The following is a 17156-nucleotide window of genomic DNA, read 5'->3' as shown; positions in this document are numbered from 1 at the left end:
GCACCTAAGCTGAGTAGATGGTAGAGTCCCAGGGCTGATCCAAAGATTGAGGCTGGAGACACAGGGCCAACCCACTTGTTCATTGGGAGCAATTGTGGCAGTGCTCTCCAAGGTGGCTGTGTCTTCCACAGAAGCTACATGCAATTGGGCTCCTACCTGGATGCCCCACGCTAAGAGTGAATAGCAGTAGAGGATTTCTGCTTCATCAGGTATGGTCCCATCAAGCAGAAGGAGGTGGGGAACTGGATAACTTAAATTTGATGGGTGTATCTAGGAACCCAAGAGAGTGTGAGACTAGGAGTTAAATGAGCCCAAGCTTGCATCTTGTAATCAAAAGAAAAGTTTGAATGTACTCAGGAGTAGATGAAATTGAAGTGTTTTATTCCCCATAAAACTTGAATACATACAGTGCATCACACAGACATGGGACAGTTTGACGCATTTCATGATTCTACAGATCGCTTACTCATAACCAGTTTACTCATAACCAGTTTTATGGGGAATAAAACATGTCAATTTCATCTACTCCTGAGTGTGGTCAAACTCTCTCTTTGATTACTTGATGATTGGATGGCGGATCCGACCTGCACCAGAGTGCTTTGCCTCACCTGAGTGGCTTTTTTCTGTTACTACAAGCTTGCATCTTAGCATGGTCAAGGGGCACTCTGCTACAACACCATATTTAAAAGTCTTATTAACAAATTGACATGCATGTTCAACAATGATTTGTGAAATCCAAATAAGTGATTGCTTCTACATGCTACTATACAATATACTCTATAAAAAAAAAACACTCACACTGGGGGAGAAGGTTATGTTGGGGGCTGTCAGGTATGCTGAATGGGGTCCAATGATTTCTATTGGTGGCCCTGGTTGTATCAGTGTCGGATACACTAAATGGAAATTTGTAGAATGGTGGTAGTGTGTCAGGTGCTGGAAGGCACTATGCATTCCAACAACTGGCACTGCATGTAGAGGGAACTGTCAACTGGGGACTTTCAAAAAAACATATGAGGAATTCACACAAGCACATAGAACTTTTACACAATAGAAGTATTTATTCGGAAGTGAATACAAGTCATGTTACTTTGCCTTCTGGCTCTGTGCTTGTGCCTTCAATACTTTCCCCACAATCTTCTGTTCTTCGGTGAGGAATGCCCACTTGATTCTGTCACTAACACATTTAGCACACATGGATCCACCATAAGCTCTGCTGACATGCTTTTTTGTTTTTGAAAGCCTCATAAGCACCTTGGGTCTGACTGCTCGGATACCACGGAGTCTTCCTGGGCAGATACCGCATGCTGATTTAGGGGCTTTGCCAACCTTCTTGGTGTACAAATAGACAATTCTGTTATCTGGTGTTCGGGACAGCTGGGTCTTGTTTGAGGCTGTATTGTAGGACAGCCTACGACGGTAGGTCAGACGTTGAACCATTTCTGATATCTGGTACCACCGTCACCGGAAAAAGCAGAACTTTTTAAAATACATTTTTTGTTGAAGTATATGGAAACCAGAGGACTAAGTCCCCATTCACACTAGCGCGACTTGTCAGGCGACTTGGTCGCCTGACAAGTCGCGGTAGGTCGCCTGCCATTGATTAGCACAGGACCCATTCTAATAGGAGCGACACAAGTCGCTCCGACTTAGAAAAAGGGTCCTGTACTACTTTGGGGCGATAAAAAGAAAAGAGAAGGCGCCTGGCCCTTTAAATAAAAGATTGTTGAACCTGCTGCCCTTTTAATTGTAATAAAACAATAAATAGGTATATATCATAGGTAAAAAGGCGCTGGTAATCTTAATATATCACGTGTTATAAAAATTAATAGGTGATTTAAAGTGTAATATATGTGATTAAAAATTGCTACAAATATATATATGATCTACTATTGGTGCAATTAGCAAAGAAAAGTGCATACCAGTGCAATTTCAATTCAGAAGTGTTTGTGCTTCTCAAAGTAAATTAATCCACAAAGGTGTGGATCAGTGAACCAATAAATAGATATATAAAGAATTCCATACAAAAATCACATAAGAATATATAAAAATATAAATATATAAATGTGCTCCAAGTAGTGTTTAAAAGTCCAGGCAATAGCATGCAATCAAAATTGTGCTTGGTGAATTCTTATTAATCCATTCACAGTGCTCCAGGTGCTGGGATGTGACAACCGTGGCCTCTTACCAGCTAGCAGCAGGTCACAAGGACCCCCAACGCCTGTGATCCCTTTATTGGGTGGATCAGACCTCTCCTCGATTGCTTGGATCTCTGGCTCCTATATTACTCGAGTTGGACCATGTAGTCCCCCCATACACATAAAGATATAGAAGAACAAATAGCCTCCAATAGTGAAATACTGTTTTATTCTCCAAAAAACATACACTATAAGGTGACAATTAGCCTCTTACTATTTGTTGTGCCCTCCTGGCACTGGGCAATTCGGCAGTACAAAATCGTTTTTTTGGGTCTTAGGAAGATATTCTCCGGGGATCTGCAGCACCCTGTATCTCCTTTCCCCCTTTCTTTGTATTGCGGCGGTGGATGTGTATCCCAGCCTCTGTTCCGAATGCCTCTGTGTGTTACTTCCGGCGGACACAGAGGCATTCGGAACAGACACACAGAGGCATTCGGAACAGAGGCTGGGATACACATCCACCGCCGCAATACAAAGAAAGGGGGAAAGGAGATACAGGGTGCTGCAGATCCCCGGAGAATATCTTCCTAAGACCCAAAAAAACGATTTTGTACTGCCGAATTGCCCAGTGCCAGGAGGGCACAACAAATAGTAAGAGGCTAATTGTCACCTTATAGTGTATGTTTTTTGGAGAATAAAACAGTATTTCACTATTGGAGGCTATTTGTTCTTCTATATCTTTATGTGTATGGGGGGACTACATGGTCCAACTCGAGTAATATAGGAGCCAGAGATCCAAGCAATCGAGGAGAGGTCTGATCCACCCAATAAAGGGATCACAGGCGTTGGGGGTCCTTGTGACCTGCTGCTAGCTGGTAAGAGGCCACGGTTGTCACATCCCAGCACCTGGAGCACTGTGAATGGATTAATAAGAATTCACCAAGCACAATTTTGATTGCATGCTATTGCTTGGACTTTTAAACACTACTTGGGGCACATTTATATATTTATACTTTTTTATATATTCTTATGTGATTTTTTTATATATCCTTATGTGATTTTTGTATGGAATTCTTTATATATTTATTTATTGGTTCACTGATCCACACCTTTGTGGATTCATTTACTTTGAGAAGCACAAGCACTTCTTAATTGACGGTTGTCACATCCCAGCACCTGGAGCACTGTGAAGGGATTGATAAGAATCCACCAAGCACAATTTTGATTGCATGCTATTGCCTGGACTTTTAAACACTACTTGGAGCACATTTATATATTTATATTTTTATATATTCTTATGTGATTTTTGTATGGAATTCTTTATATATCTATTTATTGGTTCACTGATCCACACCTTTGTGGATTAATTTACTTTGAGAAGCACAAACACTTCTGAATTGAAATTGCACTGGTATGCACTTTTCTTTGCTAATTGCACCAATAGTAGATCATATATATATTTGTAGCAATTTTTAATCACTACTTTGGGGCGACCTGGAGGCGACTTGCATTGACTTCAATAATATGAAGTACGTGTATGTCGCGCAGAGGTCGCGAGGACGCTGTGCACCGCGACTTCACAGGTCGCCTGGCAAGTCGTGTCGCCCCTGTGTGAATGGGCTCTTATCATGTTTTTTTTTCACATTTATGGTTTATTGTAGCTCGCCTTGAGTTTTTCGGCACCATGGTCACTGCACTTGCACACTTTTTCTGCACCTGCCTCTTGGGCAAGGCCTTTTGGCTTCGACCAGAGGAATTTTTATTCCGGCCGGAAGGCCTGCCCTTGTATTTTCACAAGGGCACTAATTCACCTCTCCACTTCCCTTTCCCCACCTTTTTGTTTGTGTGTGTTTTTTTTCTTTGTTGTGTGTCACTGCACTATCACCTTTTCCTTCCTCTGCATGACGAGTACGGTGTGGGTCTCTGGGCCTACCTTGAAAGTCTTGGGGGGGGGGGGGGGGTGGACATGGCCTTTTGGCTTAGTTCGCCCTCCCTCACGGGGTCTCCCTTCGGGGGAGCCCCACCCAGTACTTGGGGTGGGCTGTTTCGGCAGTCCCCCTGGAGAACGGGGTTTGCCAGGTTTCGGCCAGGCAAACCATAGGAAGTACCTCAGTCCCTGTCAGGAGTCTTGCGCCCCGGGGGATCAAGGTATAGGTCCAACCTCTTCGGAGGCCAGACCATTCGCACACCCTGTGCAGTTTTTGTGTGTTCACGTTTGCGTGTGTGCACTTTTTTATGCACCGGGTGCTAAGTCTTTTTTGAGTGTGATTTCACACGCTTCGGGCTTTAATAAAAAAAAAAAAAAATTAGCACTGCCACTAACCATCCGACCTTAGTACAGCCATCTCCCCCCCTAAGCTGTTGTGTTCTGTTATTGGCTAAGAATGCTAATCTGGAGTCAGTTGGATGCTGGTTTTCCAGGATGCACATCAGACAGAAGCCGGCCAAACTGCTGGCTTCTGTCGGACCGGCTGCCATACACACGGGCTGAAAGTTTTTATTGAGCCGGTCGATGTTGCCTGGCCTTTGGCCTGTGTCTACGGGGCTTTAGAGGGATCTTCACCTGGCTAAAGTTTGGGAGAGAGAGCTCATTGTGGGACCATGTGTTTGGATATGTAAACCATGAACGCCAATGCTGGAGGAGGAGGGGTATTATCATTGTTGTGGGCTACTGTACTTTGCTTAATGCCATCTGCCTTACTTTACAAGTCTGTTTTTTTCATGTGAATAATAGAAGTTATTCTGTTCTTTAACGATAATGTTTATTAGAGTGGTCTTTTTAACATGTTTCACAGAAAAAAAAAAAACATATTTGTGGATGAATGGGAAAGTAATGAAAGGTCTATGAATGCTGCATGGTAGCTTCAAGAGTTCTATATAACACCACATGCTGCTTGAAGCTGTTGTATTCTTCAGTTTGTATTATTTTATTTTCTTTAACTTTTCTTTTTTATGCTTGGTACAGTGGCCTTAATTGAATTGCAGACTATAACACATTAAATATTGCAAGAAAAGCTTAAGCAAATATTATTTTATTGGTTATTTATCACACATACCCACTTCAAAATAAAAAAAAAATATATATATATATTCATAGTTGTACTTGCAAATGTTCTTTTGTATGGCCATAATATAGATGTAGCTCTTGAAAAGAAAATTGTAAAACAATTTGAATCACACCAAGGATGAAAATTATTCTCCGAGCAGTATCTGACCTTGAATAGCTTCATTCGCATATACTGTAATTTCACTAGCTCTTATTTACTTGAAATAACTAAAGTAATGAGAACAATTGATAAGATGTCATGTAATTTAAGACAAATCGCTCAACCAGTTATGAGGCACAATGCAGATAACCTTTAAAGTATATCTTGATATTACAAGAAACAAAGAATTCTACTTTTTATGTCTCATTTGACTATTAGGAAAAATAGTTCTTTTTTTCTACATCCAGAATCTTACTTTTAATAACGTGTTTAATCATTTATCTGTGTTCACAGTTCATTTTACTGTACTTTTGTTAATCTGGTCATTCACAAGGGGATATGGTAGATACTTTTTTCAACTAAAAGACACATTCACTGTAAATGAAAACTCATTTATTTTTTAAAAAGCATAGCACATTTGTGATAAAAGCATTTCTTTAAATAGAATAATCAAGCTTTCCTGTCGCAAATCAAAACCAACCAATTTTTCCTATAAGTACTAAAAATAAATCTACTTTCTATGCAAACATGGCAAATGTCCTCGCTTTGTACATTAAATTAAACATAGTTCTTAAACCTGTTAATTGGTTCATTACTTTTCTGTAATGACTATATAGCGTTTGATGTCAAATCAGAGAAATCACCATCATTGCCCAGCACTTTCATATTTGAAAGATACTTGTAAAGGTGGTGAACTGCTCCAGATAAATAGATGAATAGATTGATAAGATATGGAAAGCTCCTAATTTATAAAGGTGCAGTAGTCACATTTATATTATGTTAGGCATGCTAACAAACACATAGTAATTCTGATAGAGAGGCCCCTGTATTGTGTCTTACGCTCTACACGTCATACCATAATGGGAATGTAGGGTAAACCAGATTTCCAGAACCAGAAAACAAGTGCGAGCTTATGCTAATATTCTTGTGTGTGCACATTGTTCACGTGCTAAGTCCCGGTTCACACTAGGGTGACCTGTGAGGCGACCTGGTCGCCTCACAGGTCGCCTCCCATAGGGAAGCTGCGGACCCATTCTAATAGGAGTGACACAAGTCGCTCCGACTTAGAAAAAGGGTCCGGAGCTTCTTTGGGGCGACCAGGAGGCGACCGCCATAGACTTCAATGTTATGAAGTCCGTGGCGGCCGCTCCGAGGTCACGGCGCGCTGCTCGCACCGCGACCTCGGAGGTCGCGGTGCGAAGTAGCGTCACTCGTATGTGAACGGGCACTAATACTTCTAGGCAAAGATGTATTTAGCCTGTTTAACCACTTGCCGACCGCTCACAGTAATATTACTGCGGCAGGTCGGCTCCCCTGGGTCCAGCGACGTAGACCTACGTCGCTGGACTCCTAGTGGACTCCTAGCGCTTAGTGGTTAGCAGACATGGGAGTAAGTCACACATGTGCAAGTCACAAGCAAGTCTCAAGTCTTAACCTTCAAGTCTCAAGCAAGTCCCAAGTTACTGTGGCGAAAAGCAAGCAAGCCAAGTTGAGTCCCTGCTAAAAGTCAAGCAAGTCAAGTCATTTATTTTGGTCAAGTCAAAATACTGATCTACCCCAATTTTCACCTTTAAATCAGTTAAAAGTCAGTGGTCAGGAAAGGTTTTGTTTTATTTTCAACATTAACAAAACTGCTTAGTGCTTTTTTCTTGGCATATTAAATAAACACTTTGAATGCCCAAACAGCTCAAAATCCTTCGTCCGGTCATGTTTCAACACCACAGTCACTAAAAAAATGCTAAATATTTCCATTGTTAAACAGCCAGTGTCCTAAGAATCAGAACACACTGAGGTGTTTTAAGTGACTGTGGTGTCAGAAACATAACAGGCACATTATTCTGCTTTAACACATCTTGAGAAAATGCAAATATTTAATAACTTAAAAAATTAAAGTCATTTCGAGTCATATGTCTCAAGTCAAAGTCAAGTCTCAAGTCATGAATACCAAGTCAAAGTCAAGTCGAGTCTTTTATTAATTTTAGTCAAGCGAGTCTCAAGTCCTCAAACTGGTGACTTAAGTCTGACTTAAGGCAAGTCATGTGACGAGTCCCCCACCTCTGGTGGTTAGTGTGTTTAGACACAGCGGGAGTCGGGGAGGAGGAGGTCGCCGCCTCTCTTCCCCGATTGTCGGGGAAAGTGTGAGAAAATATGCCTGCTTGTGTAAACAAAGCAGGCGGATCTCCTCTGTGACAGACAGGGAGAGATCTCAGGATTCAGCATAGCTGAACCTGCAATCTCTGTCTGTGTCACAGAACCCCCTCCCCCCACACACGTCAGTAACCATGAGGCATACATTTAACCCCTTGATCACCAACAGTGTTAATTCCTTCCCTGCCAGTGTCATTATTACAGTAACAGTGCATATTTTTTAGCACTGATTACTGTAATAATGTCACTGGTACCCCCAAAAGTGTCAAAAATGTCAGTTAGGGGTCCAATCTGTCTGTCACAATGTCGCAGTCCTGCTGAAAATTGCAGATCACTGCCATTACTAGTAAAAAAATAAAAAAAAAAATAAAAATTACAAATCTTTCATCTAGTTTGTAGACGTGATAACTTTTACGCAAACCAATCAAAATATGCTTATTGGGATTTTTTTACCATAAATATGTAGCAGAAAACAAATTGGCCTAAGAGGATAAAAAAAAATTATTTTTCATTTTTTTTTGGGGGGGAATAGTATATAGCAGAAAGTGAAATATATATATATATATATATAAATATATATATACAGTGGGTACGGAAAGTATTCAGACCCCCTTAAATTTTTCACTTTTTGTTATATTGCAGCCATTTGCTAAAATCATTTAGGTTCATTCTTCTTCCTTATGAATGTACACACAGCTCCCCATACTGACAGAAAAACACAGAATTGTTGACATTGTTGCAGATTTATTAAAAAAGAAAAACTGAAATATCACATGGTCCTAAGTATTCAGACCCTTTGCTGTGACACTCATATATTTAACATATATTTAACTCAGGTGCTTTCCATTTCTTCTGATCATCTTCTGATCATCCTTGAGATGGTTCTACACCTTCATTTGAGTCCAGCTGTGTTTGATTATACTGATTGGACTTGATTAGGAAAGCCACACACCTGTCTATATAAGACCTTCCAGATCACAATGCATGTCAGAGCAAATGAGAATCATGAGGTCAAAGGAACTGCCTGAAGAGCTCAGAGACAGAATTGTGGCAAGGCACAGATCTGGCCAAGGTTACAAAAAGATTTCTGCTGCACTTAGGGTTCCTAAGAGCACAGTGGCCTCCATAATCCTCAAATGGAAGACGTTTGGGACGACCAGAACCCTTCCTAGAGCTGGCCGTCCGGCCAAACTGAGCTATCGGGGGAGAAGAGCCTTGGTGAGAGAGGTAAAGAAGAACCCAAAGATCACTGTGGCTGAGCTCCAGAGATGCAGTCAGGAGATGGGAGAAAGTTGTAGAAAGTCAACCATGACTGCAGCCCTCCACCAGTCGGGGCTTTATGGCAGAGTGGCCCGACGGAAGCCTCTCCTCAGTGTAAGACACATGAAAGCCCGCATGGAGTTTGCTAAAAAAACACCTAAAGGACTCCAAGATGGTGAGAAATAAGATTCTCTGGTCTGATGAGACCAAAATAGAACTTTTTGGCCTTAATTCTAAGCGGTATGTGCGGAGAAAACCAGGCACTGCTCATCACCTGTCCAATACAGTCCCAACAGTGAAGCATGGTGGTGGCAGCATCATGCTGTGGGGGTGTTTTTCAGCTGCAGGGACAGGACGACTGGTTGCAATCGAGGGAAAGATGAATGCGGCCAAGTACAGGGATATCCTGGACAAAAACCTTCTCCAGAGTGCTCTGGACCTCAGACTGGGCCGAAGGTTTACCTTCCAACAAGACAATGACCCTAAGCACACAGCTAAAATAACGAAGGAGTGGCTTCACAACAACTCCGTGACTGTTCTTGAATGGCCCAGCCAGAGCCCTGACTTAAACCCAATTGAGCATCTCTGGAGAGACCTAAAAATGGCTGTCCACCAACGTTTACCATCCAACCTGACCGAACTGGAGAGGATCTGCAAGGAGGAATGGCAGAGGATCCCCAAATCCAGGTGTGAAAGACTTGTTGGATCTTTCCCAAAAAGACTCCTGGCTGTATTAGATCAAAAGGGGGCTTCTACTAAATACTGAGCAAAGGGTCTGAATACTTAGGACCATGTGATATTTCAGTTTTTCTTTTTTAATAAATCTGCCACAATGTCATCAATTCTGTGTTTTTCTGTCAGTATGGGGTGCTATGTGTACATTCATGAGGAAGAAGAATGAACTTAAATGATTTTAGCAAATGGCTGCAATATAACAAAGAGTGAAAAATTTAAGGGGGTCTGAATACTTTCCGTACCCACTGTATATAATTTTTTTTTTTTTCAGAATTGTCGCTCTTTTTTTGTTTATAGCGCAAAAAATAAAAATTGCAGGGATGATCAAATACCACCAAAAGAAAGCTCTAGTTGTGAGAAAAAAGGACATAAATTTTATTTAGGTACAGCATTACACAACTGCGCAATTGTCTGTTAAAATAATGCAATGCCATATCGCAAAAAATGGCCTGGTCATTAAGGGGGAAAATCTTCCGGTCCATAACTGGTTAAACAGTTGAAAAACAAGTAAAAAGGAGTCTATAACTCTACCAACTGGCTAATTGGAAGGAACCTTTATGGACAAGTGCCTACAAAAAGCTTTCTCTCATTACTCCCAATGACTAACTAGAATGGTGTTGGTGTGTGTCTGTGTTGAGGGGGGAAAATTGAAGGCAAAAAGGGGTTGTACATCTGACCAGGTCATCAACATCTATAGTGACACTAAAGATTAGTTATTAAATACTAGATTTTTACTAATATCCTGCTGCTGCCTGTGTGTCCTGTAAGTAGAGAAAGAGAGGGGAGCATGGCTGCAGTTGGGCAATTCTCTGCATTAAGTCCCGGTTCACACTTATGCGATGTGGGAACCCTGCGAATCTACTGCGGGTTTGCGCATTGCATTCCCAGCGCAGGCAGTTCACACTGCCATATGCGAATCTCTGGGGGGTGTCAATTCAAAGTTAACAACACCCCCAAATCAGTTCACATATTGCAGTGCGAACTGACATTCGGACATGAATCGGATCGCATAGGTGTGAACCACCATGCGATCCGATTCTGGTGCGGAGCCAAAAAAGGGCCCTATGCATGTTTGTGCCGAATCAGATGTAAATTCAGCCATACTATCTGTATGGCTGAATTTGCATCGCACAGACATCACATGTGATTTTCAAAGCAGTGCACTCCGAATCACATGCAATGTCTGCCATTGCACTAATGTGAACCGAGCCTTAAGTAGTTGTAAACCTCAGTCACAGTATCTGAGCAAAGCACATATATCTGTAGTGTTTACTTATCTCTCTCCAAAGGGCTCATGCACGCTACAGTTAAAAAAAAGCTGCTTTTACAGGCATTTGAGCTTTTATTTCTCTGCCTAAAAGCTTAAAGAAGCTTGTGCTTTTTTGTGGCCTTTTGCAAGTTTTTTTATTGAGCTTATTTGAGCTTTTTTTGAAAATAAGCAGTTTTCTTTTCACAAACCCTTCCCTCAGCTATTTTTTCCTTTGTGTGTGTGTGCCATTTTGAGCTCTTTTGAGCCTTTTTGTGCTTTTTCACAACTTTCTACATTTTTGGGCACTTAGGCATCTTTTCTATCCAAAAGCTCCTCTCAAAAACACAAGTTTTTTTTTCTGCCTGTAAGAGCATATGCCTGTAAACTCCTGAAAAAGCCATACTGTGCATAGACACAGTGGCTAACATCAAGGGGAGTTTGCAGGCAAATAAAAAGGAGAGCTCAAAAAAGCTCAAAAGCCTGTAGGACCTGCTTCTTTGAGCTTCCTTGAGATGCAGTGTGCATGAGCTCTAAGGCTCCATGTACACGGGACGTTAGAAAAAACGTCCTGCAAAGCTATTTCTGACGCCGGAAAAAAGCAGCTGTTAAACGTGCTTTCAGTAGCTTTTTCCATTTGCATTATTGCACGTTTGGCCACGTTGCTTTTAGCAGCGTTTTTCTGCCTCCATTCAAAATCAATGGTTCCCTATGGGAGCCTATTGATTTGAATGGAAGGCGCACCGCAAGTCAGATCAGGATGATCCGACTTGCGGCGCGACCTGCACTGTGAGAATCTTGAGGGGGAACTCCACCCAAAAATGGGAAGAAAATTGCGTGGGGTTCCCCCCCTGGTTCCAAACCAGGCCCTTCGGGTCCGGCATGGAATTTGAGGGTAGCCCCACGCCGAAAAAACGGCGTGGGGTCCCCCCCAAAATCCATACCAGACTCTTATCCGAGCATGCAGCCCGGCAGGCCAGGAAAGGGGAGGGGACGAGCGAGCGGCCCCACCCCCCCTGGACCACACCAGGCCACATGCCCTCAACATGGGGGGGGTGTTGGTGCTTTGGGGCAGGGGGAGCTCTGCACCCCCCACCTCAAAGCACCTTGCCCCCATGTTGATGAGGACAAGGGCCTTATCCCCACAACCCTGGCCGGTGGTTGTGGGGGTCTGCGGGCAGGGGGCTCATCGGAATCTGGAAGCCCCCTTTAACAAGGGGCCCCCCAGATCCCGGACCCCCTCCCTATGTGAATGGGTATGGGGTACACTGTACCCCTACACATTCACCACATAAAAGGCAGTGTATGGAAATAACGACAGGAGACGTTTTGGAAAGTTTTATTAAAAATCTTCATCCGGCTCTTCTTGTCTTCTCCTCTCTGGGGTCTTCTCCTCTCCGGGGTCTTCTGCTCTTTTGCTGTCCCCTCTCCAGGGTCTTCTGCTGTCCCCTCTTCTGCTGTCCTCTCTTCTTTTCTTCTCTACTCCGGGGTCTTCTGCTCTTTTGCTGTCCCTCTTCTGCTGTCCTCTCTTCTTTTCTTCTCCTCTCCGGGGTCTTCTGCTCTTTTGCTGTTGGCTGTCGGCTGTCGGCTCTTCTTCCTCCGGTCCTCCTCCGATGACGTCTCCTTGATTATGACGATCTCCGGTCTCTGCAGCTTGTTATATAGCCATTAGGGCGTGGCCACGATGACTTCATCGGGAGGCCCCGCCCCTCCCGTCACAGATGATGTCATCTGTGACGTGAGGGGCGGGGCCTCCCGATGACGTCATCATGGCCACGCCCTAATGGCTATATAACAAGCTGCAGAGACCGGAGATCGTCATAATCAAGGAGACGTCGTCGGAGGAGGACCGGAGGAAGAAGAGCCGACAGCCGACAGCCAACAGCAAAAGAGCAGAAGACCCCGGAGAGGAGAAGACCCCGGAGAGGAGAAGAAAAGAAGAGAGGACAGCAGAAGAGGGACAGCAAAAGAGCAGAAGACCCCGGAGTAGAGAAGAAAAGAAGAGAGGACAGCAGAAGAGGGGACAGCAGAAGACCCTAGAGAGGGGACAGCAAAAGAGCAGAAGACCCCGGAGAGGAGAAGACCCCGGAGAGGAGAAGACCCCGGAGAGGAGAAGACAAGAAGAGCCGGATGAAGATTTTTAATAAAACTTTCCAAAACGTCTCCTGTCGTTATTTCCATACACTGCCTTTTATGTGGTGAATGAGTAGGGGTACAGTGTACCCCATACCCATTCACATAGGGAGGGGGTCCAGGATCTGGGGGGCCCCTTGTTAAAGGGGGCTTCCAGATTCCGATGAGCCCCCTGCCCGCAGACCCCCACAACCACCGGCCAGGGTTGTGGGGATGAGGCCCTTGTCCTCATCAACATGGGGGCAAGGTGCTTTGAGGTGGGGGGTGCAGAGCTCCCCCTGCCCCAAAGCACCAACACCCCCCCATGTTGAGGGCATGTGGCCTGGTGTGGTCCAGGGGGGGGGGGGGCGCTCGCTCGTCCCCTCCCCTTTCCTGGCCTGCCGGGCTGCATGCTCGGATAAGGGTCTGGTATGGATTTTGGGGGGGACCCCACGCCGTTTTTTCGGCGTGGGGCTACCCTCAAATTCCATGCCGGACCGGAAGGGCCTGGTTTGGAACCTGGGGGGGGGAACCCCACACAATTTTTTTCCCATTTTTGGGTGGAGTTCCCCCTCAAGATTCTCACAGTGCAGGTCGCGCCGGAAGTCGGATCATCCTGATCCGACTTGCGGTGCGCCTTCCATTCAAATCAATAGGCTCCCATAGGGAACCATTGATTTTGAATGGAAGAAAAAAAACGTATAACGTGGCTGAACGTAGGTTCATCACGTTCAGTCATGTTTAGTCACGTTCGGCCGCGTTTCTGCGTTTGAAACGTCGGGAAACACACGTTCGAACGCAATATAATTGCGTTCTAAAAAAAGTCCCTGAACGCAACTGCCTGCAAATGACTGTAAACGACCATGTGTACATGGACAGATAAGATAACATGGAGCTGCGTTCAGGGACTTCTGAAAAAAACGCCCAACTGCTCCTAAACGGCCATTTCCAGCGTCCCGTGTACATGGAGCCTAAGTGTTGTTTCTCTCTGGTGCTTTGTTCCTCTGTCGTTAGCATGAGTCACTTCTGAGAAGTTTCCTGACAAGAGAGATACAAATGTTTTTTGGGGGGGGGGGGCTCAGCAGACAGCTCGTCTATTCAGAATACAGTTACGTGGGGGGGGGGGTTGTGCCTTTCCTTCAATCAGTTCTCACACACTGTTACTGCAGCCTCTCCACCCCCTCCTCTGTGCTCGTGACAGATGAAGAAAGGTTTTAAACACTTTTCTGCCCTTTTGAAGGGGTGTGGGGAAGAGAATACTGCAGATAAACAAGTAGAACCTATGTAGGAGGATTTGTTTAATCTCTGTGTATCTTCTGAGGCTGTGGTATATGTGAGGGTTTACAGCCACTTTAACCACTTTACGACCGCCCGCCGCAATTGTACTGTGGCAGACAGCTGCTCCTGCGCAAACCGACTTAGGTAATCGATGGTAGCACGCAGGCAGCTAGTGGGCGAGCGTGCGCCGCTACCAGTGCGTTCCCACCCCCGCTCATCAGCGGGGAAGCCGATGCATGGGGCAGGCGGCTCTGATTGCTGCCTGACACCCACAATCGTTACCCGCTGAGAGAGAAGAACGGTCAGCTGTTGTAAACACAGCTGACCGTTCTTCTCCCTGCAATGATCATAAAGCCCATGTGATCCTTCTATATAGGATCACAGGTCTCTATGATCATTTCACAAGCCATGCCCCCCCAGTCACAAACACGCCCCTAGGTACACATTTAACCCCTTGATCACCCACAGTGTTAACCCCTTCCCTGCCAGTGTCATTATTACAGTAACAGTGCATATTTTTAGCACTGATTACTGTAGTAATGTCACTGATCCCCCCAAAATTGTCAAAAATGTCAGTCAGGGGTCCAATCTGTCCGCCATTACTAGTAAAAAAAACAATAAAAATGACATAAATATTTCCCGTAGTTAGTAGACACGATAACTTTTGCGCAAACCAATCAAAATACGCTTATTACGATTTTTTTTCCAAAAATATGTAGCGGAAAACAAATTGGCCTAAAATAGTAAAACATTTTGATTTTTATTTTTTTTTTTGGGAATGTTATATAGCAGAATGTGAAATATATATAACGGAAAATTTATATCAATACTTACCGTAATTTTCCTTTCCTGATAGAACTCCATGGCAGCACACGTATGGGTAGGCTCCGCCTCCTCTCCTACCCTATAGGACCCCACTCCCATAAATTTTTGCTCCAAGCCAGGAGCCGTGTTCCATATATAGACTACTCCAGCAGATGGGAGGGAACTCCTGCTGCCATGGAGTTCTATCAGGAAAGGAAAATTACGGTAAGTATTGATATAAATTTTCCGTTTTCCTGACAGACTCCATGGCAGCACACGTATGGGAAATAACTAGCCATACACACCCGGGTGGGCAACTGCTGGTCAAACAGAAATAGGTTTAATTTGCACCGTCAACAGACAAAATTTTTAAACCAAAATCAACTGAGGATAAAGAAGCAGGTTCAACACAATAGTGTGACATGAAAGTGTTAATTGAGGACCATGAGGCCGCTCTGCAAATGACATCTGGTGCAACATGAAGGGAAGCCGCCCAAGACGTAGAAATCCCTCTGGTGGAATGAGCCGTCACCACTTCCGGAGGAGCCAGTCCCTTGGCTCTATATGCCCACTGGATGGTCTGAACTATCCAGCTAGAAATTGTTCTGGAAGAAGCCCTCTTGCCTCTGTTCTTTCCATAAAAGAGAACAAATAGATAGTCTGACTTGCGAAAGGAAGCTGTGAACTTCAAGTATGTTTGAAGGACTTCGCCCACATCCAACGGATGGGTACTCTGGTCATCTTGAGACTTGAATGTAGGTAAAACAATCTCTTGGTTGACATGAAAAACTGAATTTACCTTCGGATTGGACCCTAGCATAGGGACCAGGATGACCCGATCAGGAAAAAATGTCAGAAAAGGTTCTTTGCAACCCAGGTCACTAATTTCAGAGACACGTTTAGCCGATGTGATGGCTACTAAAAAGGCCGTCTTCATAGACAGATTCTTAAGGAAGAAGGAATCTCCATGTTCCAAAACTGTTGCTGAGAGAAACTCAAGGACTAGTGGAAGGTCCCATTTGGGGAACCTGGGTTTCCTGGGAGGGCTCATTCTTGACGCACCTCTGAAAAACTGCCGGACCAGAGGATGTTTTGCCCATGAGGTCCCCGTGAAGGCAGAGATTGCTGAGATGTGTACTCTGAGAGAGTCAACAGCCAGAGATAGGTCTAAGCCTGTCTGGAGGAACCCCAGAATGTGATGGATCTTAGGATTAGTGATGGAATCGGACTCATTAGACATGTAATCCTCAAACTTAGACCAGATCCTCTCATAGACTTTGTTGGTGCCCGGTCTCCTGGCACTCATCATTGTGGATATTGCCGCACTTGGACAGCCAAGAGCTTTTAGTCTTTCCCTCTCAAGGACCATGCCATGAGATGTAACTGCGCTGGGCATGGATGCAGCACTGGACCCTGAGATAGAAGGTCCGGCCTGAATGGCAGGGGAACAGGATCCCGAAAGCTCAGTTGGAGCAGCAGAGGAAACCAGGGCCTCCTTGGCCAAAACGGAAGAATTGCTATGACTTCTACCCTCTCTCTCCTGAGTCTCTGCAGGAACTTGAATATCACTGGGACCGGGGGAAAAGCATATGCTTTGTGGAACTTCCAGTGGTCCGTCAGAGCATCTACCTCGTAGGCTTGGGGGTAACGCCATCTCGAGTAGAATTTCGTCAGTTTGGCATTGTTTGGAGAGGCAAACAGGTCTACCTCCGGAAGAATTCCCAGAGAGATGACCCACTTGAAGGTTTCTGGATGAAGAGACCATTCATTGTTGTCTAGATTGGTTCTTGACAGAAAATCTGCCTGAACGTTCTGGACTCCTGGAAGATAAGCAGCTGATAGATTGGAAAGATTCCGTTGGGCCCATGCCATGATCGGTTTCACTTCTTCCAGAAGGGAGGAACTGCGGGTGCCCCCTTGCCTCTTGATATATGCGACCGCCGTCGTATTGTCTAGCCGTAGGAGGACCGAGGACCCCTTCACCAAGTGACGGAAAGCCATGATGGCATGAAAAGCTGCCCGAAGCTCCAGGACATTTGAGACCAACCCGAGGGTGGGAAAGTCCCACCTGCCCTGGGCCACCTCTGACAGGCAGTGCGCACCCCAGCCCGTCTGGCTGGCATCCGATGTCACAACGATCCAAGGAACGGGAACGATCGAATGACAATTCAGGAGATTTTCCCGTTGTAGCCACCAAGACAGACTCGCCCTCATAGAGGATGTTATCCGTAC

At 44.7% G+C, this 17156-nt stretch overlaps 1 protein-coding gene across 1 annotated transcript in view; it reads right to left on the bottom strand.

The window, feature by feature from the left end:
• Positions 1-1083: 1083 nt before the first annotated feature.
• The window catches only part of LOC309565657 (large ribosomal subunit protein eL34-like), a gene marked incomplete at its 3' end in the record, with an annotated part of 1069281 nt that continues 1053208 nt past the window's right edge, over positions 1084-17156 (bottom strand). Inside the window, exon 2 of the mRNA XM_082270611.1 lies at positions 1084-1446. Coding sequence (XP_082126737.1) covers positions 1084-1446 — 363 coding nt within the window. The remainder of the gene's footprint in view (positions 1447-17156) is intronic.

Source organism: Pelophylax lessonae (assembly GCF_965119305.1).
Source record: "Pelophylax lessonae genome assembly, chromosome: 10".
NCBI lineage: Eukaryota > Metazoa > Chordata > Amphibia > Anura > Ranidae > Pelophylax > Pelophylax lessonae.
Note: the sequence above shows the minus strand (reverse complement) of the source record. Positions and strands in the feature narration are given on the sequence as shown.